The sequence below is a fragment of the Chionomys nivalis genome, chromosome 2 (assembly GCF_950005125.1).
Source record: "Chionomys nivalis chromosome 2, mChiNiv1.1, whole genome shotgun sequence".
NCBI classification, from domain to species: Eukaryota; Metazoa; Chordata; class Mammalia; order Rodentia; family Cricetidae; genus Chionomys; species Chionomys nivalis.
The window spans coordinates 12,620,815-12,643,960 of NC_080087.1; the positions used below are offsets into that span (position 1 = coordinate 12,620,815).

The following is a 23,146-nucleotide window of genomic DNA, read 5'->3' on the forward strand; positions in this document are numbered from 1 at the left end:
TAGGGAAAAGTGGTACCAACACTGGTACTTCTTAGCCTGTTTGCCTTGAGCCCAGAGCCCAGATCTTTCACATTCGGCTCTGAGGCATGGGATGACATCAGGAAGACTGGAGGCAAGGACCACACACCCCCTTCGGAAGAATGCTACAACCCGTCAAATACAAAGTCGAGGCTATTTTTAGAACTAAATTTGCATATGGGAACAAATGATGCTCTGCCCCTAAAAGAGCATTTAGTTTCCTCTCATTCTAAGCTCTTAAAACCAACCACTCTGGACACATGGGATTCCTTAGCCGTGTCAAGTGTGAAAATCCACTCTAGCCTTGCCTGCTCACCGTCTGTCCATACATGGGCATCTGGACTGGGGGAACCTTTAGAAATGAACAGCCTCACATGGCAGAGATCACATGACCTTTGCCAGACATCAGAGCAGATGACCCTTCCAGTCTCGCCAGCATACGCAGCTGTAGAGCCATTGACTGACCCCTCCTGCCTTTCCGGGACTCTTCCGGGGCCTCCTTTCTGCTTGGTTTGGCTCCATTTTGTCCTTCTGCGGACTTCATCAACACTTAGAAAGCTCCTTCTAATGATACGGATTGGGTACCCAGAAGCAGGGTCAGGCTGGTCCCTGGTGTCTCATTTGACTCTTCCAGTTCCCTGGTATGACAGCGTCTTTCAAGAAGAGGACTCTAGGGTGGAGACCAAGCCACCTACCAGACCCTGGCCTGATAGTAGAGTCACCTGGCTGGTTCCTCAGTAGGAAGCAGCTTTTCTTACCTAGTGCTTAGCCCAAACCTGCCCTGGCTGCCTCCATCCCCATATCAGCCTCAGGGACACCTGAGCTGAGCCCTCAGTATGGACCCCTCATCTCTAGCTTTCCCATGGCGTCTTCTCAGCCTGTATCTAAACTGAGCAAGATATCCCTCCATGGGGAATGGGCTGCAAAAAGCAGTTCATGCACTATGGATAAATGCTGGTCCCACTGCCAGTGTCCCCACAGACTGCCCAAGTCACACAACTGTCATCCACATTCGGGGGGCCTAGTCTGGTCCTCTATAGGTTCCCCAGCTGTCAGTCCAGAGTCAGTGAAGTCCCACTAGCTTGGGTCAGCTCTCTCTGTTGGTTTTCCAATCATAGTCTTGATCCCTTTGCTCATATTATTGCTCCTCCCTTTCTTCAGTTGGACTCTGGGAGCTCAGTCTCGTGCTTAGCTGTGGATCTCTGCATCTGCTTCCATCAGTTACTGGATGAAAGTTCTATGATGACAACTAAGGTGGTCATCAACCTGATTCCAGGGGAAGGCCAGTTCAGCACCCTCTCCACTATTATTGCTTAGAGATTTTTTTAATGCCGCATAAGTGAGAAGCATTTGCATTCTGCAGTCTCATTACGGGTCTTAACCTAAGAGTGTCCAGTCACAGGACAGACAGTGCCACGGTAAGAGTGACTGGGAGGCAGAGGGCCTCTTGCTGACATCCGACCATCATTACATGTGCAGGTCATTCGTCACCAATTGAGTCTCTATTTCCTTTTCTGAGAACCCCACCTTTCTGTTTGCATTCATGGGGGCGTGACTAGAGATGGCACCAGAATCTTGTCATGGGCCTGCAAAGGAAAATGAGTCTTTTTTTCCCTAGAAGTTGAAAGGTGTGCCCAAATTGTCTGAACTTGCTTTTGGGTTGCTTAAGTGCATAGGTGCAATGGAGGCAGGGCCCTGAAAGTCAACCCTGCAACTGTCGCCTGCTCTGTCAAAGGTCTCTCCTAAGACAATGACATCCCAGCAGATGGGAGGAAGCCACCATGCTCAGGCAGACGGCTGCTGGTTGTGTTGCAGTGCAGGGTCCTGCTGTAGCTCAGGTGAGGATGTAGAGCACAGAGGACCAAGCCCTTGACCAGCAGTGAGCACAGAGGGTTTGCGGGGCCATAATCTGCAAGGCTGGTCCTCTCCAGGGAGACATGTGGCTGTGTAGTCATTCCTTCCCTATTGTCCTCTGTAAGGTTCGCAGGGGATTGCCTGTTTGTAAGAAACATTTGTATCTTATAAAACAAACTATAGGAAGGTGACCCTTGAGGTGTGAATCTAGCGGTTGTTAATTCTTCAGGGACACATGACTGCCTGTGGATCTGTACACTTGCTACAAGGAAGACGATTCTAAGGGAGAACACATCAGTCTAGAGGTTCTGGAAGTGTGGCCTCCAGATGCGAGACTTACTAGAGAGGCAGACACACCCCCCCATACATATGTGGAGCCGGAAAACAACTTCAGCTGTCAGTTTCCAGGTTCCATTCTCTTTAATATGTTAGAGTCTTAAGTTTACAGAGCAGGCTGGGCAGGTGGGCCAGTGAGTCCTAAGGAGTCACCTGTCTCTGTCTTCTCAGTTCTGGGATTACAAGTACTCACCATAATGCCTATCTTGGGGTGGGGTGAGTGTGAGTACTTGTGTGTATATACGGTATGTGTGTGTGTGTGTGTGTGTGTGTGTGTATGTATACCAAATGCATGCAGTACCTGTGATGGCCAGAAGAGGGCATCATCAAGAACTGGTGTTAAATACATTGTGACTCCACCACCTTGTTTCTGAGCAGTGAACCTGGCTCTCCTGCAAAGTCGGTAGTGTTCCTAACTGCTGAGCCATCTCTTTTTAGCCCCAGGTGCCCAGTTTTTCATACAAAGGTTATGGGTAGTTAAAATCAGATGCTCATGCCTGAGATATCACCCCAACCTGTGATCTGTTTACCAAGCTCTCTAGGTGATTCTGACTTGCACACAAGTTCTGGAACCCACTCACTGGCCTAATCAAATGGCATGAAATTTAACCATATTGATGAGCAACAATATTGAGTTTGCTTAGATACATCAAATAGTCCCATTGTTTATAACTTTATAATATCAGAAGAGATATACAAGCAAAAAGAAAAAAAACTTGTCAAGAGTACAATCAGCTATTATTATGGTGTCTACCACCCAGCAAGCACTCAACAAAGGTTGGCTGAGTGAGTGAATCACAAAATGGTGAAGATTAAACCAGTCTTCCTCCCTCAGCCAGCAGAGCCTAAAGCTAACGAACCAAGTGGCCCCATTGGCTAATACTCCTTGTAATTGAAGAACCACATTGGCTGCATTAGGGATGCGGCAGATGTCTTGAAGTTGGAGGAACAAACACAGCAAGTGACTTGGGGTCTGCGGAAACATCTGCTCTCATGTCTCCTGGGAACGAGTGTCTGCACTTGACAACTCTGCCCTGCAAGCCAGCTTCAGAGGGACAGGGAAGGGCACATTTATGGGGAGGGTTCTTCAAGTCCAGTGATGTGTCTGTGTATCATACCTAAGTACCACCTGGTGAGGTGAGCAAGACCTCTCCCCTGCCTGATCCCAGAGTTAAGTGTGAGAGTCTGGATTGGTATGCCAACACACACACAAAATGTATACATATACCAACAAGGAAAGTACACACTCCAAATTATGATGGCATATAACTTGGCATGCATCTGCTTGGAGTTCCTCCTAGAGAGTGGTCACCTATAGCTTTTATATGAGCAGTCTTCACTGATGTGGGAGAGTCTTCTGTTTTGTGTTGATTTCATTGGTTAAATAAAGAGACTGCCTTGGCCCTTTAATAGGACAGAAAATTAGGTAGGTGGAGTAAACAGACAGAATGCGGGGAGAAAGAAGCCGAGTGAGGAGTCGCCATGATTCTCCCACTCTAGACAGACGCAGGTTAAGATTCTCCCTGGTAAGCCAGCTCGTGGTACTACACAGAATATTAGAAATGGGTTAGATCAATATGTAAGAGCTAGCCAATAAGAGGCTGGAACTAATGGGCCAGGCAGTGTTTAAAAGAATACAGTTTCCGTGTAATTATTTGGGGGCATAAGCTAGCCATGCGGGCGGCCGGGTGCCGGGGACGCAGCCCTGCTGCTTTTATTACAACACTTCACTTCTGGTGTTCTATATAAGCTCAAAGTCTCTCATTGGTGCCCTGGACGTTAAACGGAGGAATCACTTTCCTTAGCCCTTACAGGATGGTCCATCGTGTTCACAGGTCTTACAGCCTTGAGGCTCAGTGTCCCCTCTCTCTAGGAAGCCTCTTACCTCTGAGTGCTGGACTCAGTGATTCTCAGGGTCCTCACATCCAGCTGGGGATCATGTGTTGGACTTTAACCCTCATGTGCTCAGGCGGCAATGTTTAACCTCAGAATTCATCTATCCAAAGCACAGAGGGTTCATCTCGAAGTTGTCAGGACCTAAGTGGCAGCGGCCCTCCTCTCCAGTATATGGCTCCAGAGAAGGGAGGACAGAGGCCACTGGGGAAGCACTGGTTTAGAGTTCAATGAGTGTGGCAGAGATTCGGTGTGGGCAAAGCTGATGTAGATCTCAACATGTGATGCCTCACAGACTCAGGTTGCTGGTGAGGAGTGACTCTGGAGCACGTGAGCTTTGGCAGCACAAGGGCATCTGTGCTGACGAGAATTCCCGTCCAAATTTTAGCCAGCTTTTCTCAACACTCTTCTCGGCTAGGTCCTGACAGCTGGGCTTCTGTGTTCATTTCTGCTTTGTTTCCTATTTAGCAGGAATCCTGCTAGGCCAGGTTATCAAGAAACCCCTCTTTCTAGTGTCTGATTGTCCAGAAAACCCCTTCCTAGTGTCTGGTTATCCAGAAAACCCCTTCCCAGCATCTGGTTGTCCAGAAAACCCCTTCCCAGTGTCTGGTTATCCAGAAAACCCCTTCCCAGTATCTGGTTATCCAGAAACCCCTTCCCAGTGTCTGGTTGTCCAGAAAATCCCTTCCCAGTGTCTGTTTATCCAGAAAACCCCTTCCCAGTGTCTGATTATCCAGGAAACCCCTTCCCAGTGTCTGGTTATCCAGAAAACCCCCTTCCCAGTGTCTGGTTATCCAGAAAAACCCCTTCCCAGTGTTAGGTAGTCACTATCTGACCCCCTTATGAAATACTGGCTGCCCTGGTCTGACTGGCACTAGAATCCCGACAGGCTGGTGTACTCAAGATGCCCCTTCACTCTGATCTGTTTTCTACCTGATGACTCCAGCTCAGCTCCTCAGACGGGAATTCCTACTGTTCCTCAGTGTGAGTGGAAAAAAGTAAAAGAAGATCTGGGGATGTCACTTAGTGTTTGAATATCTGTCTAGCATGTGTGAGGGCCTGGATTCAATGCCCAGTCCCCAGCAGAGAAGAGGGGGAAGGGGGAATGGCGGAGGGGAGGGGAAGGACATATATTGATTCAGGATGGGGGCACTGTGACTATTGGAATGACTATGTAGACTGAGGAGTTTGGCCTTTTCAGCTCAGTGTGAGAACAGGAGCATGATCTCATTTATTTAAACAGAACCCCTTGTCTCACGTTCCCCCGGAGGGAAAGGCAACTTGCCCTCTGACACACAAAGTTATCTGAATGATGGGGAAGATGATTGCATAACAAGGACCCATTAAAGAGATGAGCTGCCAGATGGCTTCCTGTAGCATCCAGTAGAAGTCCCCACTCTGAACACTCATTACACAGAACATCCTTCAAAATAAGCAAACACGCATGCACCAGGAACGGAGTTCACCTCCAGTCCTTGCTTCTGTCCCATGTGTATGTGCTGTCTATGGGAAAAAGAAGAAATGATGCAGGCTTTCACATGCCCTGGACGGAAACCACACATCCTTCCAAGTCTACGGTAAAGTTAACTCTAGCTCCATCTTTCTCTAGAACTAGACTCTTCAAACCCCATGGCATTTGCTCCACACACCATAATGCTGAGCTGAGACATCTGTTTCCAGTTCTCCTCGGCTGGGATTTACTGGGAGACGATCAAGAATTTTGACACTCCGAGCCTCCACCCCGCATTCATGTGGGAGACTGGCTGCTACCCTACCCTGGCATCTGTTGTACACACTAGATCATTCTAGAATTTACCACAAAACAAGGAGTCTAATGTTCCCCTATTTTCTGCCTAGCGTGCTGTTTTCTTCAAAGGCTTTTGTCTCCCCCAGAAATTATTTCAGATATGATGAGTTCCCCGGCTCTGCATTGCTTAAACATCATACAAACGTGTACATAGCAGGGGCAGTCCTACCACACAGCACAGCCAGGATCGTCAGACAACTCCCAGAGGGCAAAAGGATTGTCTGGAGTCTCCCTTCAGCCCCTTCAATCTCTGCCCCCTCAGCACGGGGCTTTACATGCTCTAATATGCCCACACCCCATGTCTGGGCTACGAAATATGGAGAACATCGGTTCAGGAGACAGGAAAGCTGGGTGATGTTGTCAGTTTGTCAGGGAAGAGAATGCAACCCAGGGGCAGGGAAGTCCTACCTACTTGAGTAAGCCCACCTAGCCTGGCTCCATGGTTTCGAGACGGAGGCAGGACCTGAAGGCAGCTGAGAGTGTAAGGAGTGACATCTTATGGTCCTGCATTGGTATCATGGCTCAAGTCACTTCCTTTCTTTTCCTCATCCATAGATGAGGATGTTAGTGTCATCTGGAAATGATGGTGCAGCTGCTTCATGAGCTGAGATACTACCTGGGAAACCCCTGCATGATGCCTACACAGGGGAACAGGCAATGGAAAAGGTACAAGAACAACATCTTCCTGCTCATCAGGATAGGCAAGACAGCTGTGCAAAGACACAGGACAAGCACAAAGCATGTTCTAGTAGCTGGGCTCAGGTAAGGCCCAGGTAAGTGCTCGAGCTGGTGAGTAGAAGAGACGGTCTAAAAGTTTTCCAGCTGGCATCTGGAAGAAGGTCCTGGCAAGAGCTGGGCAGAGAGCAACAGGTCAGAGAGAATGAGGAAGGCCAAAGGAACCTTGGAGAGGCATAACTTGATTCAAGGCAGAAGCTTTGGGGACCTGCCAAATGTCTGGGGGATGCTGAGATGATTACTGCAGACAGAAACTACAGGAAGAGTGAATTGTGGGGGCTTGGGAGGTTACTAGGGAAGTGAGATCTGAGGGATAAAAAAATTTCCTTCATCAAAACAGTCATCCCTGACCCCTGCCATGTGATGACCCCTGCCATGCAGAGTCTACCAATTCGTGTCTCTCTAACAGTAAGAATAACTGGTATACAGGACACAGAATACCAGCACATGGTGTAGAGGATTTCACCACAGATCAGTCACAGCCAATGGAGTACTCATTACACAAATAAATAAATATGTAAATGAAGCAATCATATTTTAGGCCAATTTCTTCATAGATATTATCATCAGATCCAAGCAGCCCAACAGAAAACTAGCAGTGCTGAAAGAACTCCAAAGCTCCCCAAGTCACATGCTAAAAATTTAAATCACTAATGAAGTTTGTCTCTGTAGAAACAGCAATTCTGGTACTGCAGCTATGGCTCAATGGGTAAAGTACCTACTATACATACAAACATGAGGTCTTGGGTTCAGATCCCCAACACCCATGTAGAAAGCTAAGCATGGTCATAAAGCTGACAGACATGGCTGAGGAAGGCTGTCTACCCTCAGGAGACACACACAGGTCGGCTGTTGTGGAAGTATTTGGCCAGCGCTATGTTAGTAAACAGACTTCCTAAAAGGAAACAAACAAAAAACTGGGGGAGGGGGAAGGCCAGTCTGTAGTAGAAGGAGTGGTGGGCTGCGTCCCACCGCCCAACTGGCTTACACCCAGGCTGGTGGGCTGTTTGTCATCCTGGCCACCTGGCTAGCTTATGCCCAAAATAATCACATGGAGATCTGTATCAATTAAATTGTTGCCTTGTAGAAGGAGCTGCAGGCTGCGTTCCTGCTGCCCAGCTCCTGGCCACCTGGCTAGCTTATGCCCCAAAATAACAACACACAAATTGTACTCTTTTAAAACACTGCCTGGCCCATTAGCACTAGCCTCTTATTGGCTAATTCTCACATCTTGCTTAACCCATTTCTAATAATCTGTGTAGCATCACGAGGGGTGTCTTACAGGGAAAGATTCAGCATGTCTGACCTGGCGGCTGGCTCCATCGCGTCTGACCTGGAGAAGAGAGGCATGGCATCTGCTTCACTTCCCTTCTTCCCAGCATTCTGTTCTGTCTACTCTGCCTACCTAATTTTGTGTACTATTAGGCCAAGCAGTTTTCTTTATTAATTAACCAATGAAACTACAGATAGACAGATGACCCTCCTCCATCACTGCCTGGCCCATTAGCTCTAGCCTCTTACTGGCTAACTCTCACATTTTGATTTAACCCATTTCTAATAATCTGTATGTCACCACGAGGTTGTGGCTTACCAGGAAAGATTTAGCATGTCTGACCTGGCAGCTTCATGGCAGCTCTCCCTCACTCTGCTTTCTTCCTCCCAGATCCTGTTTAGTCTACTCCTAATTTTCTGTCCTATCAAAAGGCCAAGACAATCTCTTTATTTAACCAATAAAAGTAACACATAGACAAAAACCCCTCCTACACCACCAGTCACATGGCGCACAGTGTGCATGGTGGATCCCTGGTGTTTGCTGGCCATCCAGCCCTGTCAAATCAGCAAACTTCAGGGTCAGTGAGAGACCTTGATTCAAAAAATAAGGCAAAGGACATCCAGAGGGAGATAAGCTCTGGGACACACACACACACACACACCACTTAAAAAAAAGAAGTAATAATTCTGAAAGAAAACTTACAATGGGCATTTCATGGTATTAAAGAACCTTCATAAAAACTTAGTTTCAAATTTTATGCAGAAAATAAATTACTACAATAAAATAACTTTAGGAAAAGTAATAAAATGTAAATGGAAAGCATTAGAAACAATTCAATGGCAATAGAGAAAATTGGCAAAATCTTTAATTGGCAAATAGTGTTCCCAGATACATCCCACCCCAGTGTTGGGGACTGGATCCAGATTCTTGTACACGACAGAGAGCATCTTGTCATTGGCTACATACCTAGCTCAGAAAGTATTTTCTTTAGCAAAATCCGTTAGTGTTACTAAATTCCTGAGAAAACATTTCTGTTCTTAAACACAGACTGGCAATGTTCTTGGAGAATAACTCCACCGAGCCAAACTGATGACTGGCCCTTTCAGTGGTCCTGGTACGGCCCAGGGGAGTGTGGAACTGGGCTGCTGGTCCCCTGGGGCTTCCTGCTTCAGGGTGGTGGTGTACTTCCTAACATACTCACCTATAGAAATAAAACCTGATGGACGGTTTGGCCAAATTAGGTGTGGGGGGGTTGGAAGGAGAAGGAGGAGAAAGAAAATACGGCAGAGGGAGGGAAATGGGGCTGGAGCCTAGACTTGGGTGTGTAGATACAGCAGTAGGCAGTGGAATATCCCTCCATCCCTCTTCCTTCTCCTCCTCACCCCAGAACATCCGATATACTAAGTAAGCACTGTACCACTGAGCTATATCCCAGCCCTGTGAATATATTAAAGCCCATAAGCTTCCTTAGATCTGATCCTGTAGGGGAAGCCCAGCCCAAGGGGGCGTGTTCGCCTCGGGATAATGTTTACGTATAAATCTGGTGGGCGTGAGCCCCTCTGGTCCCTTTTGTACTTCCGGTTTCCTCGCTGGATTCCTGGTGTTGTAAGCTATTTCCTCATTAAAGTTTACTATTTCATATTAAGCTAGCCTGGTTATTACGCCGCATCATGATCCCACCACCACTCAGTGATGGGTGAACCTCAGACTTAATATTTGGGCTACTGTGCCCTGGGGAGAATTTCTTCATCTTTCTTCGGGAATCAACAGGACAGGTTCACACGGCAGTTATCACCTCCTCTCTGCAAAGATGCTCCTGGTCTTGCAGCCGTGGGACTGGGGAGACGGTGGGCAGAGATAGCTCCAGGGAGTGCAGGGCAGAGAGGGGTCTGTGTAATCCTCTGTCTCCATCACAGGAAGACTGTCCCTAGTTGAGATGAATCACTTTAGCCCTGAGGCTTGAAGGACAGTGTGCCAGCCGTATGTTTGTTTTCTGATCCCAAATCAGTCACTTGGTATCTGAATGTTCTTGGATGAACTGAAGCTGTGGGGTTTCCAAGGAAGTATGAAATGACCTTTGCATGACCTTCCTGAACTCCTGCTGCTCCTTAATGTCTTGTTTTGCAGCCTAAGTTATTGGGAACATTTTTATGAAGAAGGAACTTTGTGGCATATTTAAGAGCCTCCGAGCAGGCTCTGAAGCCCAAGCAATTCTGGACACCCACGCCTCTGCAGAAGCCTGGGGGTGGGGGTGGGGTGAGGCTGTTTAAATCCTTGCCAAACCCTCAATAAACTATTCATGTGGCTGTTATCAGGCTTTCTATGTACATAATATAAACAGGTAATTAGAATTAATAACCTTAATAATAAAAAAGTTTTTAAACTTAAATTTTCATTTTCTTTCTCCAGTCAGCACAAAATAAACATTAAGATTTCATCGATTTACTCAGGAGATCTTGTCTTTTCCACCTTCCTATGTAGATCCATGTCAGTCTCTCTTAGAGTTCCCTTTGTTGTCTAGGTTCTCTGGGGTTGTGGCCTATAGGCTGGTATTTCTTTGCTTTATTTCTAAAAGCCAATTATGAGTGAGTACACATTATATTTGTCTTTCTGGGTCTGGGTTACCTCACTCAATATGTGTTTGTCTAGATCCATCCATTTGCCTGCAAATTTCAAGATGTCAGTATTTTTTTAAATTGGGAATGTGGGGGTCATGGGAGAAGGTAGAAGGGTAGAGGGGAAGAAGGGAGGGGAGTGGAGAAAAATATATAGCTTAAATCTTAAAATAGAGAAGTATAGAAGCCTCTACAGAGGTGTTCTCACCGGCCCTTCCCCCTCAAGTGTCTGCTTTGGTCCCTTCTCCCTGACCCACTCACACGACCTTTCTTCTCTACTCCAAGCTTTCTAAAAATAAAACAGATTTTGTCAAAACATAATCTCATTTTTCAAAGCCAAGAGTATACGGGAGTCCCGAGGAAGAATCAGAGCCATGAGGAAGAAAATCATAGGCCTGAACTCTCCTCAAGCAGGGGAGGTACAGCGCCCGGCTCTGCCTTTCATCCCTTCATACTTTGGATTGCCTTTGACGAGAACCCTTGTCTGCAGCAGGTAAAGAAACAACTGGGTGGAAAAAGAGGAGAACTTAAAAAAAAAAAAAACAGGTAAATAAAACATCATTTACTGAGTGCCAGGGTCTTGGCGAATACCTCACAAGATACACATCACTGCCCCTACTGTGTGGACAAAACCTGGAGGGACAAGCTGAGAAAGGTATGTCCTTGTCTGAAGTCGTGCAGCTGGGGAAGGGGTGAGCCAGAGGTTAACCCACTCCCAGGGGTTTCTTCTACCCCCTCTATAGTCTCTTCTCGTTCCCTTACTTCCTTCCCTCAGACAGACAATCGCGTTCTTGAACTCTAATTCACAGACTCACTAGGTGGCCCGGTAATTGTTAGGGAATCCGCTGCGCTGTGCAGCCATCACCTTTATCTCAGCCACCTCAATTTTTGTCACCTCAGCCCTCCACCTCACGTCAGGTATAATTAATTAACCTGCAATCTTACCCGTGTCCCACGATTTCACTGCTCTGCTTTCTGTGGCTACAGATTTGTCTCAATTTAGCCCTTAGGAGATATTCTGGGTACCACAATATGCAGTCTTGTGCATCTGGCTTCTTTCCCTTAGCCTTGGGTTCCTGGTTCATCCATGTAACATACGTAACATGTGACTTTTTAAAAGTGGTAGTGGGATTCTGTGGGGGAGGATATGCAGCATGACAGCCATCAAATCACCCGTGGGTTCTGCTCAGGTTTTGGTCACCGGATACAGCAAGTCTTTATGAGGAAGTGGATTAGTTTTCTTGGCTATATACAAAGTACAATTGCTGGGCCATGTGGTAACTGTGTTCAGCTTTTTCAAGAATTCTGAGGCATTATTTTTCAAACAGGCATCCCATTTCACAGCGCCACCAGCAGCGAGTGAGTGTTTCAGGTTTCCACATCCTTGCTAAGGTTTGTCGTGACTGGTCTTTTTCTCAGAGTCACCCCGAGGGTGGGGGTTGTGGGCCCTCCATCGTGGTTTCAATTCATGTCCCCCTAATGACAAAAGGTGATGATCCTCTTTTTCATGTACTACCCAGCTCTTCATAGAGCATCTTTGGAAATCGGTCTACTACTGATTTTAACGATTCTGCTTGGTCTGTCTGTCTCTCTCATCAGCAAAGGAAAAGATGGGCCGATTTTGTTGATCCTTCAAAGAACTAACTTCTAGCCTCATTGATTTTTCCCCCCCATGTTTCCCTCTTTTCTATATCCTTGGTTTCCTCTCTAAACTTTATAAATTCCCCTGTCACTGCTTGCTTTGAGTTTTGTTTGCTCTGCCGTTATAGGTTCTTAAGACAAAAACTTGGCTATTGCTATGTTTGGTGCTCCACTTGGAATTGAGGCCATGCCTCTGAGGGAAATGGTGGTGCTCCTAGTTCACCAGGTCCTGGTAGGATTTCTTCACTTTTACTTTTGGCACAGGGCCTGGAAACAGAAGCACGTGATAAGAACGCCACAGATGCCCAGCCTTTACCCAACATTCCCCAGACTTTCGGGAATAGCAGTTCCCAACCTAATGGCCATTTCTGACAGTCTTGTCCAGCTTTCTAATTGGTTTTCTTCCCTCCACAGGAAATCAAGTCTTGTTTATGCTCATCCACTTCTCATTTCCCCCTCATGACCTTTGGGGTCATGGGGCACAATTCATTTTAAAAGATACTTAAACCTCAACAGAATGAGCTTCTGGGAATCTGCATTTATAGCAGAGAAAGCCAATAGTGCCCCCCGATGCACCCCAAACGTGCTATGAAGGCAGGAACCTAACCCTCCCACCAGTGCTCGGGCAGAGGCTCCTGCAGTGGCCCAGAGGGTCACAGAACACACCGTGTCATCTTCTGCGGGTCTGCATGAGGCAGAAGGCTTTCCAGATGCATGCTGGTTGCGGCCCAGACTACAAACCCAGTCTTCTCCTGAAGAGAACCGGCCCTAGCTTCTCCTCTCCTTAGGGATACAAGGCAAGGGAGGGGACAAGGGCATGAACTCAGAGACCGGGCTCCAGTGCTGTACTTCCTCTTACTGTAGCCCCTCTTTGGGGGAGGCACTCTCCTCGTTTGTAACAGAGAACACGAATAGCTTTATCTTCAGTTACTCAGACGTGAGAAAAGTTCCATGATGGCCACTGCCATGATAAACTTAACCAAAGTGCTAGGACGCGGACAGCACACAGTGGCTGGAGAAGGGTTGCCCTTCCCCTGCCATCCTTCTTTTGTCTCTCAGCCCCAGAAAGCAGGCTGCTGCACAACAGCAGGTGGCACCATGGTCTCCCAGCGCCATAGACTGACCGTCCCCTTCTGCGTGGCAGGGATGGAGGAAGGAGCAAAGGCTGAGAGAGGGACAGAGCTCTGCTTTGTCCTTGGCAAATGTAAGAGCATTGTAGCCCTGGCCACAGCTGGAGCTGCTTGTGCCATAGCAAAAGGGCATCTCTGCAGCTAGAGCAGAGGCTGCGAAGGAAGCCCGGGAAGAGGTCCCTGCTGAGCGGCTTTTCCAGGCCTCTTCTGTATGCTCACTTTGAGTCATCACAGGCTGACTGCTGGTCTTATCAGACTCACCAGTGTGTCACAGCGAAGCTACAGGAGACACACCCACTGTAGAGAGCATTTATGTGTCACGAAAAGGGTCACATTTTTAAAGTGTGTTGTGATAGATATTGGGATCTGTTTTAAATTTCCAAAGTAGATGGCTGCAAACTCTAGCTTCAGGCTTCAATATTTAAGGAAAATCAAGCTACTCATTTCAGCACACACCCCTGGGATATATTGCAGAGGTGTGCAAGCGAAAGAAACCCTGGATCCTAGGCTGAATAAATAAGACAGTCTAAGCTGTACCTTTGCCTTGTATGGTGCTTTAATACTGATCATCAACTTGACAGGATCTAGAACCATCTAGGAGACAAGCCTTTGGGACTGTCTCTAAAGGTGGTTCTCAACCTTCCTAAACCTGTGACCCTTTAATACAGTTCCTCACGTTGTGGTGGCCCCCAAACATAAAATAATTTTCATTGCTACTTCATAACTGTAATTTCCTACTGTTATGAATCATAATATAAATATCTGTGTTTCCCAATGGTCTTAGGCAACCTCTGTGAAAGGCTGATTGACCCCAAAGGGGTCACGACCATCAGGTTGAAAACCACTTCTAGGGTAGATTAGTTATAGTGGAAACCGACTTTAACTGTGTACGGTGCTTTTCTGTGGGCTGGGGATTAGAGCCGAATGAATAGGAGAAAGTAAGTCCAGACACCAGTCTGCATCTTTCTGTTTCCTGAGAGCAGACACAACATGACCAGCTGACTCCGGCTCCTGCCTCCATGTCTTCCCTACCATGAGGGATGTACCATCAGGGAGCTGATACAAACCACTCTTCCTTAAATCCCTTTACCAGATACTATGTTGCAACAATAAGGAAAGAAACTAATACACTCAGCTTTTATTATGGAAATTAAGGAAACTGCCATGTCCAGCCGGGAGCACAGGAGAGAAACTGCCTCAACTACCAAGGTTCTAGACCAGAGCAGAACTGGATGCTTGAGTTTCAGAGAAACATCTGTATGCCAAACCTTGGTCACTGGGGGGCTTCTCGCATGCTGCCACGGCCCCTTGTCTCAGCTCTGCAGCGCTCCCAGTCTTACCTCGACCACTTCACATCCCAACCTTCTACTCGAGTCATCTTTAAGGTCTCCTTCATTCCCAGTCACTCTTCATGCCAGCCAGAGCCCTGCCCTCTGCACGAGCACCCCGGCCTGTCCCCCACTTTGGAGCCAGCACTGGAGGGGAGTAACCACAGGCTAAAAGCAGAGCTTCAGCGTTACCTATTTGTCTTTCCAGATCAGCGGCTTCATCAGGAGTGGCTCGAGGGAGGACTCCCGGATCACTGAAGCTGGTCCGAAGCAGAGTCCCCATCACGAAGAAGAACAGGATGCCGCCGACCACAGGGATAGCGGGGGTGATGTTCACCGCGAGGTATGGACAGCTGCCAGCAGGTTTCAGAGAGAGAGAGAAGAGAGAGGATTATAGTGTTAGGATCCACAGTCACTGTTCAGACTTTCCAAGAAGCAAAATCATCACTTAGCTGAGTGAGACTGACTTCTGTTAAAACCCATCTGGGTTGGGGAATGTGGCTCAGTGTAAGGCACGTGTCTAGCGATTGTGAGAGCCTGAGCCTGGATCCCCAGAATCTATGAAATAACACATGTCTATAATCCCAGAAACCCTGTGGACAGAAGGGAGACTGAGGCAGGAGTCTTCCCAGAAGCTCCGAGGCCAGCTAGCCTGGTATATCCCATCCTGAAGTAATAAAGAGGCCCTCGTCTCAAGAACAGTGGACAGTGAGGAACAAAGCCCCAGGATGTGCTCTAAGCCCCACTTGTGAGATTGTGGCATGTGCACACCCACGCTCACACCCACGTATACCTACACACGAGATGAATTTAAATTTTAAAAAAGAAAATTTAGACTGGGCAGTAGTGATGTGCACCTTTAATCCCAGCGCTTGGGAGGTAAAAGCAGGTGGATCTCTGTGGGTTCAAGGCCAGCCTGGTCTATAGAGTGAGTTCCAGGACATCTAGGGCTACAAAGAAAAACCCATCTCAAAAAACAAAACAAAACAATTAGATTTGGGGTGGTTTGCAGTGTGCTCCATGACAACCCCACCCCTCCACTGATCAGGGCAGGCCAAGCTCCACAAGAGAGACACTGGTAGAAGAGAAAACACAATCCTGCTTGTACAATCGATCTAGAACGCCTGTAGCTTGAATAAATACACACGAACCCTTTGCATTGTTAACACTCGTCAGCCCAAAGCCCCCACCCGTCTCTGGAAACACAGATGATGATGGCAATGTAGACACTTCGATCTGACCCATCCGGACCAAACCACTCGGGAACTTTTGGCCAGCCTAGCACTCACTTGCAAACACGAAGGAATCATTTGTCAAGACTGTGGGGGCCAGCTTGTTCAGAGGAGGCTGAAACGCCATAGACATGGACTTGCAGCAGAGTTTCTGAAGAGCCAGGGAGAAGATTCACTGTCTGAGCCACACCAACCCCATGCTTTCCCAGGAAGCACCTGGAGCCATCAATTCACGAGCGTGGTCCAGCTCTTGTTATTTTTGTTCTGTTTATTTTTAAGAGATGGGTCTTCTCTGGCTCCCCAACCTGGACTTTGTACCTTGGACTAAAGACATCCTCCCGTTTCAGCAATTCCAAGAAGTTGGAACGATATCAGATGCTTTTCACTACCTGCCCTTAATGCTACAGAATCCTGTTCACTGTTGGTGGACAGAGGAATTATGCCACAGGGACTGTGGGGGTAGAAGAGAAGGGACTTTGGCAGACTAAAGTTTGTACTGGGACCTGGCACCTCACCCTTGATCTTATACTGTGGTGTGGTGGGGTTGGGTAGGTCCAAGTACTGGGCCCTTGGCCTGTTGTCATGGTGTCTTGATACCACAGGGTGATGAGACATTGAGCAAAGAGTTAGTCTAGAACTTAGTGAAGGATGAGGACTGCCACGGCTGTCAGTAGTATCTTGTGGCCACACTAAGTGTTGTCATGGGTGTAGGAGAACACACACGGCATTGCAGGATCACAGTGTCTCCATAGCACTGGGGGAGGCACTCCCAGCTTGTCCTCAGAAGCAGAAATCCCGGCTGTTCAAGTAAAGAACTAAAGCCAGACAAAAAGGAGGTGAACTCTGCTCAGATACGGGAGGTGGGTAGGGGTGTGACTCCCATCTGGATACCAGCACCCTACTGTGTACAGGTCTCTGGTGGGATGCCCAACAGGGATACTGCTAAGATTGGCTCCCAAGGGCCATATGATAGGAACCCCTTTGCTGAAGGAGGGAAGGCCTTTTAGAATCTTCTGCCATGAAGAAGCCCGGAGACTCCCCGTGCCTTTCAGAAGGTGGTGGGATGGCCCCAGATGTCAGTAGTGGGGACAGATTCCCTGCTGGCCCTGTGGACTTGTCTCTAGGAAAGTCACCTGACTAGACACAATACCAGAGCATTTCCAGGGCTTCCATGACCACGCTCACCAACTCTGCTGCAGGACAAGAGCAAAGCAAACCCACACGACAAAATAGTGCTTCATCACACTCCCACTGGGTTGTTGGTTGCTGTGTCTTCATAGGAATAGAAAAAAAAAAAAAACCCAACCAGGTCATTGTTAATCTGGTACCAGCTCCAGGACATCTGAACAGCTATGAACATCCCCACAGAGACTCGTAGAAAGTGAGGTGACATGGAGAGTGGGAAGAGACAGAAGACCTTGCTCAGGGAAAAAAAAACCCTAAGAAACATTAACCTCAGAACCCCCTGTATGGGTTCTATCCTAAGACTTGGGGGCTTTAAGAAACAACTAAGCCCCAAGTACCCTGCTCCTACCAACTGTGACATTGCCAGCAGAGGCTCAGCACTTCAAGAGTGTGGTTTTTGTAAAATTGAGCAAAGCCCTTGTGGCAGTTTGAAAGAAAATGGCTCCCAAACCAGGAGGAGGGGTGGGAGACAGGGGGCAATTAGGAGATGTGGCCTTGTTGGAGGAAGTGTGTCACTGTGGGGGTGGGCTTTGAGATCTCATATATGCTCAAGCCACGCCCAGTGAGACAGACCACTCCCTGTTGGCTGTAATGGGATGTAGAACTCTCAGCTCCCTTCCTAGCACTGTGTCTGCCTGCCTTCTACCTTGCTTCCCACCATGATGATAATGGATTGAATCTCTGAACCGTAAGCAAGTCACCCCAATTAAGTGTTTTCCTTTATAAGAGTTGCCATGGTCACAGTGTCTCTTCACAGCAAGAGAAGCCCTAACTAAGACAGCCGTCTTTTGATGGCCTTTTTTTTTTTTTTTTTTTTTTAAAAAAAAAAATCTCACCTCTTATCTTTTGCCAAGGGGAGATGCAGGCTTACTAGAAGGAGGTCCCTTGATCTTGGGTTTCCCAGCCTCCGAAGCTGTCAGAGATGAATCTGTGCTCTTTGGAAATCATTCTGTCTGGGGCATTCTGTAATAACTTCATGAACTTGACTAACAGACCTCTTTGGAAAAAGAGTCACACATCACAGCCATGCCTCTTCAATTCTGTGGGTCTTGCTGTGTGAGAAGAGAGTCTGTGCTTCTCTCCAGAGGCTTTAGGCAAAAACGGATGCAATTAACCTCTTTAGTGGGCTTTCACCTTTTCCAAAACATTTGATTTTGTGATAGTAAGCACTGAAAAGCTTCACGTTAAATACTTAAGAAACTAGGGACTCCATAACCAAGCCATTAGCTGTTCTCTTACACTCTGAGCCTGCAGAGAGGGTTTTTTTCCCCCTGGTACCCCAGTCATGCAGATCTACTGAAATGGCCTTCCACTGTGTGGGCCTGGGTTCTGGGGTCTAACACAGAATTTATATTTCAACTTGAGACATGAAGAAAATTGAGAAGTTTTATCAGAAATGACTGTTTCCCTCTTAGAGATTTAATATGAAACAATCATCAAAATCTCAGTACTATATCAGACTCAGAACCCAAAACAATCTGTCGAGGCCCCATATGTGTGAGAGGGTATGGCAGACAATACCTTTTTGGGGGTGTCTCCGCTTTGTTTCCTGTTGCCGTGATAAAAATACCCAGACCAAAGCAGCCTAAAGGAGAAAGGGTTTATGTGGCTCATAATTACAAGTTACAGTCAATCCTGATGAGGACATGTAGGTGGCAGGAACTTGAAACAATTAGTCTTGCTACATTCATAGTCAAGAGCAGACAGCAGTGAATTAATGTAAGATGCTTATAGGAAAAATGCCCACATTTAGAGTGGGCTTTCCCACTTTAATTAATCCAATTAATAAATTCCTCATAGGCAACAGGCATGCTCACAGTCAACTTAATCTAGACAATGTCTCTCTTCCAACTGAGAGTCTCTTCCCAATCTACTCTGTCAAGTCAGCCACCACAATGGGCATGTTTAGTGTTTCCATGGGGCACCTAAATTCAATCACTTCAAGTCCAGACCTTGAACTGTGACATCAGTGGGGGTAATCAGACAGGGACTCTGATTTTGGAGCTCATTAAAAGCATGTGTCGTATCAAGCAGATGTTAGCTTTGTTTCTCTTATTGCCATTTAAAAAGCAACCTCCGTCATGTTACACCTTGAAAATGTGCCTGTATGTGGCCACCAGAAATAAGCCACCCATGTTAAACTCAACCAAAGACTACCAGCAGTAAACTCACTGACGTTGACAGCATGCGTCTGTGATGTGAGAGGGCCCTATTCTTAGGAAATGCATATTGCAGAATTTAGGGACAAAGTACCATGAGGTGTGCAGTCTTCTTTCAAATAGTTTAGAAAAAGTATGGCAGAGGGAGATAAAATGGTATGAATATTTATAGGTGAATTTAGATAAAAAATGGATATGTGTTATTATTCTTATTGCAACTATTCTGTGCCCTCCAGTTTGTTGACGTCTGTAAGTCCTTTCACGTGGAAGCTGAGGAGCTGCCCTTCTGTTGGGCTTCCTTGGAGATAAGGAGAAACTATCCCATAGCTCACTGAACTACTATGTGTCACATTCTGCACAAATTTGCCAGGCTCTTTGGGATCCTCTGTGCTCTGACAGTAGGAGATGAGCTCTTTATGTCAATAAAGTGTTATGAAATAGTGGGTGCTTTGGTGACAGCTGTCCTCTTCCACCAGCCTCTATGTGACCAAGGACAGTGCTGAATTCTCTTGGGAAGTCCCCATAACTCTATTACCAATGCTGCAGGATTCGCACCTCTAGACAATGGCATCTGTGCTAGAGAGAACTTCAAACTGAAGTTCAGAAGAAGCCGAGAGCATCAATAGTCCTGGTTGATGACAAGCAGCAGCAAACTCTGCCTTTGACTGCGACTGTGAGTATAGATCGCCAGGAGAAAGGAGACTGGGTGGGCAGCTTGCCAACTCACAGCCATTGGCAGCACTGATTCAGCAACTAAAGAACCATGAGCATCATAGAGATTCTCCGTCCAAGCTTGGACCACTTGGAAACAAACAGGCTCCTTCACATTCTGAGCAACAGTGCCCTGAGCTCCAGCACTGAGCACCATCTGTGATGCGAAGACTCCGCCCCCGAGGGCCTGGATTTCATACAAGATGATGATACAGCTGCCAGACACAAACACCAAACGGAGTCCTATTTCTGTCTCCTTAATTGTGACCTACATACAGCCCAGGGCAGCACAGAAAACAGGAGACGGACATCTTCGTCTTCATAAGGCTCAATTGGAAAGTGACAGGAGGGAGGGAATAAGACTCGGAAAGCATGCATTTTTTTGGAGCATAAAAGAAATAAGCTAATTTGGCACCAGACAAAACAAATGCTACCGATGCTGAGAAGCCGCTACAGTACAGCATACCCTTCCTGTCATGTACAGCAGCATGCGCTGTCTGACTCTGGACAGGAAGATTACATACCTGTGTACAGAGTGTCACTGTGCATACTGCGGGGAAAGAAAGGTCACCGGAACAGATGGGAGAGGGTAGTATTGCCAAAGTATCATAAGGTCCCTTTCAGTTCTAATAGCAAAATCTTCATACGCAGTCTGGGAAAATATTGGTGTGTGTTTTGATGGCTATACATGAAAATTGGAACCATCTCTCGGGTGTCATATGATCTGAAACCATGAAATCAGATGTAAAGTACATAGCCAGGGGCTGGGGAGACAGCTCCTGTATGTGAGGACCAGAGAGGTGGGATCTCCCCAAATTAAATAGAACAGTAGCACACATCCATAATCCTAGTGATCCTAAGGTGCTAGAGATAGAAGGAACCCCATTCCTGAAGCTCACAGGCCAGCACTGCTAGCATATGCTAAGGACCCTGTTTCCAACAAAGAAGAACGTGAGGAACAACACTTGAGATTGTCCTTGACCTCCACATGCCCACCAAGGATGGCAGGCACATCTTATACACACACACAGATGAAATGATTCTATGTAGAGAACCTGTCCTCATACACATACACATATCCATCATACTCACAGAGATAAAAATATTCTCTTTATATCCAGGTGTAAAATTATTTTTGTCACTGGCTACTTACATCCTAGAATTATTGATCCTACATTTTTGTTTATAGGTCGACTCAATTGGGATTGAATTTGACATAAAGACAATTCCTTGGACAAAAGCCTTGAGACTAGTTTCTTCAATATTTCAAGCACAAAATCTGGATTTCAGTATTGAGCAGTGAAGTCCCTTTTTTCCCACCATGAGTCTTTGAAAGATTAACTTTGCTTAAGAGAGACAAAACAAAGCATGACAACATTAAAAAGGTACAGCAGAAATATCACAACCATGAGACAAAGAATATTTTCCATATCAAAACAATTCACCTCTTAATATTTTATCTGCAGGTACACATACAATACATTCCTTTAATAAGCGTTTATGACTCCTAACTAACAAGAAATGGCCTTCACATGATAGTTCTGTTGTAGTTCTGTGTAGAAAAAAACACTGGCATAAGAATAACTGCCATTTGGGCATAGAAAAGCGGGTGTGTGTTTATTATTATGCAGGAAGAGAAAGTGGCCTTGCTTCACTGCTTCTAGACTCAAGTGGGCTTCCATGTTTTAAAAACCACAGAGTAACTTATTGTTTCAAATCTCACCTCTTCGATCGTGATGCATTTCAATAATAAGTGGTTATAGAATAAGGCAAACGACCATGAAATGCAATAATGTGAACCAATGACTCACACGTCTGTAATAATAGCGGCGCAGCGGCACAATGGGGAAGCAGGTTGCAAGGGGTGTAATAAAAATGATCTTTTCTCCTTTTCATATGAGTCACTGTGAAACAAATGTATGCATTTCCACCTCACAGGCAGGGATATGAGCGCTGCCTGCTTTGTGGTTTAATCATAGTTCCTAGAGATGCATCCACCACGTTGAGCAAAGATAGACACATTACTGGGAGAAAGAGAAAAGTGGATTCAGAACGAACATCCAATCTGTTTTAGAACAGAAGAAACAAAGATGTGTGTGTGTGTGTAGTGTAGTGTATTTCTGTGTGCATGTAGGTTTGTATGTACATGCATGTTTGTGCATGTGTGTGTTTGTACATGAGGAAGCCAGAGGTTGACAATGTGTCTTCTCCAGTGGCTCACCATCTTCCTTCTTGAGACAGTCTTTCAGTGAATTTGAAGCTCACTGATTGATGAGATTGACTGGCTAGGGAACCTCAGGAACCCTTTTGTCACTGTTACATCCTAAAGCAGGGTAAGAAACATGCATAGAGTGGCTGGCTTTTCTGTGGATACTGGAGATCTGAACTCGGGTCCTCAGGACAGTGAGCAAGCACTTTACCAACCGAGATCTCCCTGAAGGCCCAGTAGAGAGTTTCATGAAGCTTGCACATTTCTCTGAGAGGCAGGTCCTGGGACAGTCCATTCTCATGAGTGGTGATGAACCCAGTGCATCTTTGTGTAGGCTACACAGAGACTTGCCAACCTTACCAAAGTGCACCAGTCTTTACCAGTCTTCACCATCCTCACCACAGTCTTCACCAACCTTACCAGAGTCTTCACCGTCCTTATCACAGTCTTCACCGTCCTTACCACAGTCTTCACCATCTTTACCACAGTCTTCACCGTCCTTACCAGTCTTCACCATCTTCACCACAATCTTCACCATCCTTACCACAGTCTTCACCATCCTTACCACAGTCTTCACCATCCTCATCACAGTCTTCACCATCCTTACCACAGTCTTCACCATCCTCATCACAATCTTCACCATCCTTACCACAGTCTTCACCATCCTTACCACAGTCTTCACCATCCTTACCATAGTCTTCACCATCCTTACCAGTCTTCACCATCCTTACCACAGTCTTCACCATCCTTACCACAGTCTTCACCATCCTTACCACAGTCTTCACCATCCTTACCAGTCTTCACCATCCTTACCACAGTCTTCACCATCCTTACCACAGTCTTCACCATCCTTACCACAGTCTTTACCATAGTCTTCACCATCGTTACCACAGTCTTCACCATCCTCACCACAGTCTTCACCATCGTGACCACAGTCTTCACCATCCTCACCACAGTCTTCACCATCCTCACCACAGTCTCCACCATCCTTACCACAGTCTTCACCATCTTTACCACAGA

The 23,146-nt window shown here is 46.6% G+C and overlaps 1 protein-coding gene across 4 annotated transcripts in view; it reads right to left on the minus strand.

Moving 5' to 3' along the window:
- Zdhhc14 (zinc finger DHHC-type palmitoyltransferase 14) overlaps positions 1 to 23,146 on the minus strand; it is a 249,996-nt gene that overhangs the window by 85,614 nt on the left and 141,236 nt on the right. For all 4 annotated transcript variants that reach the window (XM_057754460.1, XM_057754451.1, XM_057754450.1 and 1 more), the window contains exon 2: positions 14,823 to 14,983. In XM_057754460.1, the coding sequence (XP_057610443.1) occupies positions 14,823 to 14,983 (161 nt within the window). The remainder of the gene's footprint in view (positions 1 to 14,822; positions 14,984 to 23,146) is intronic.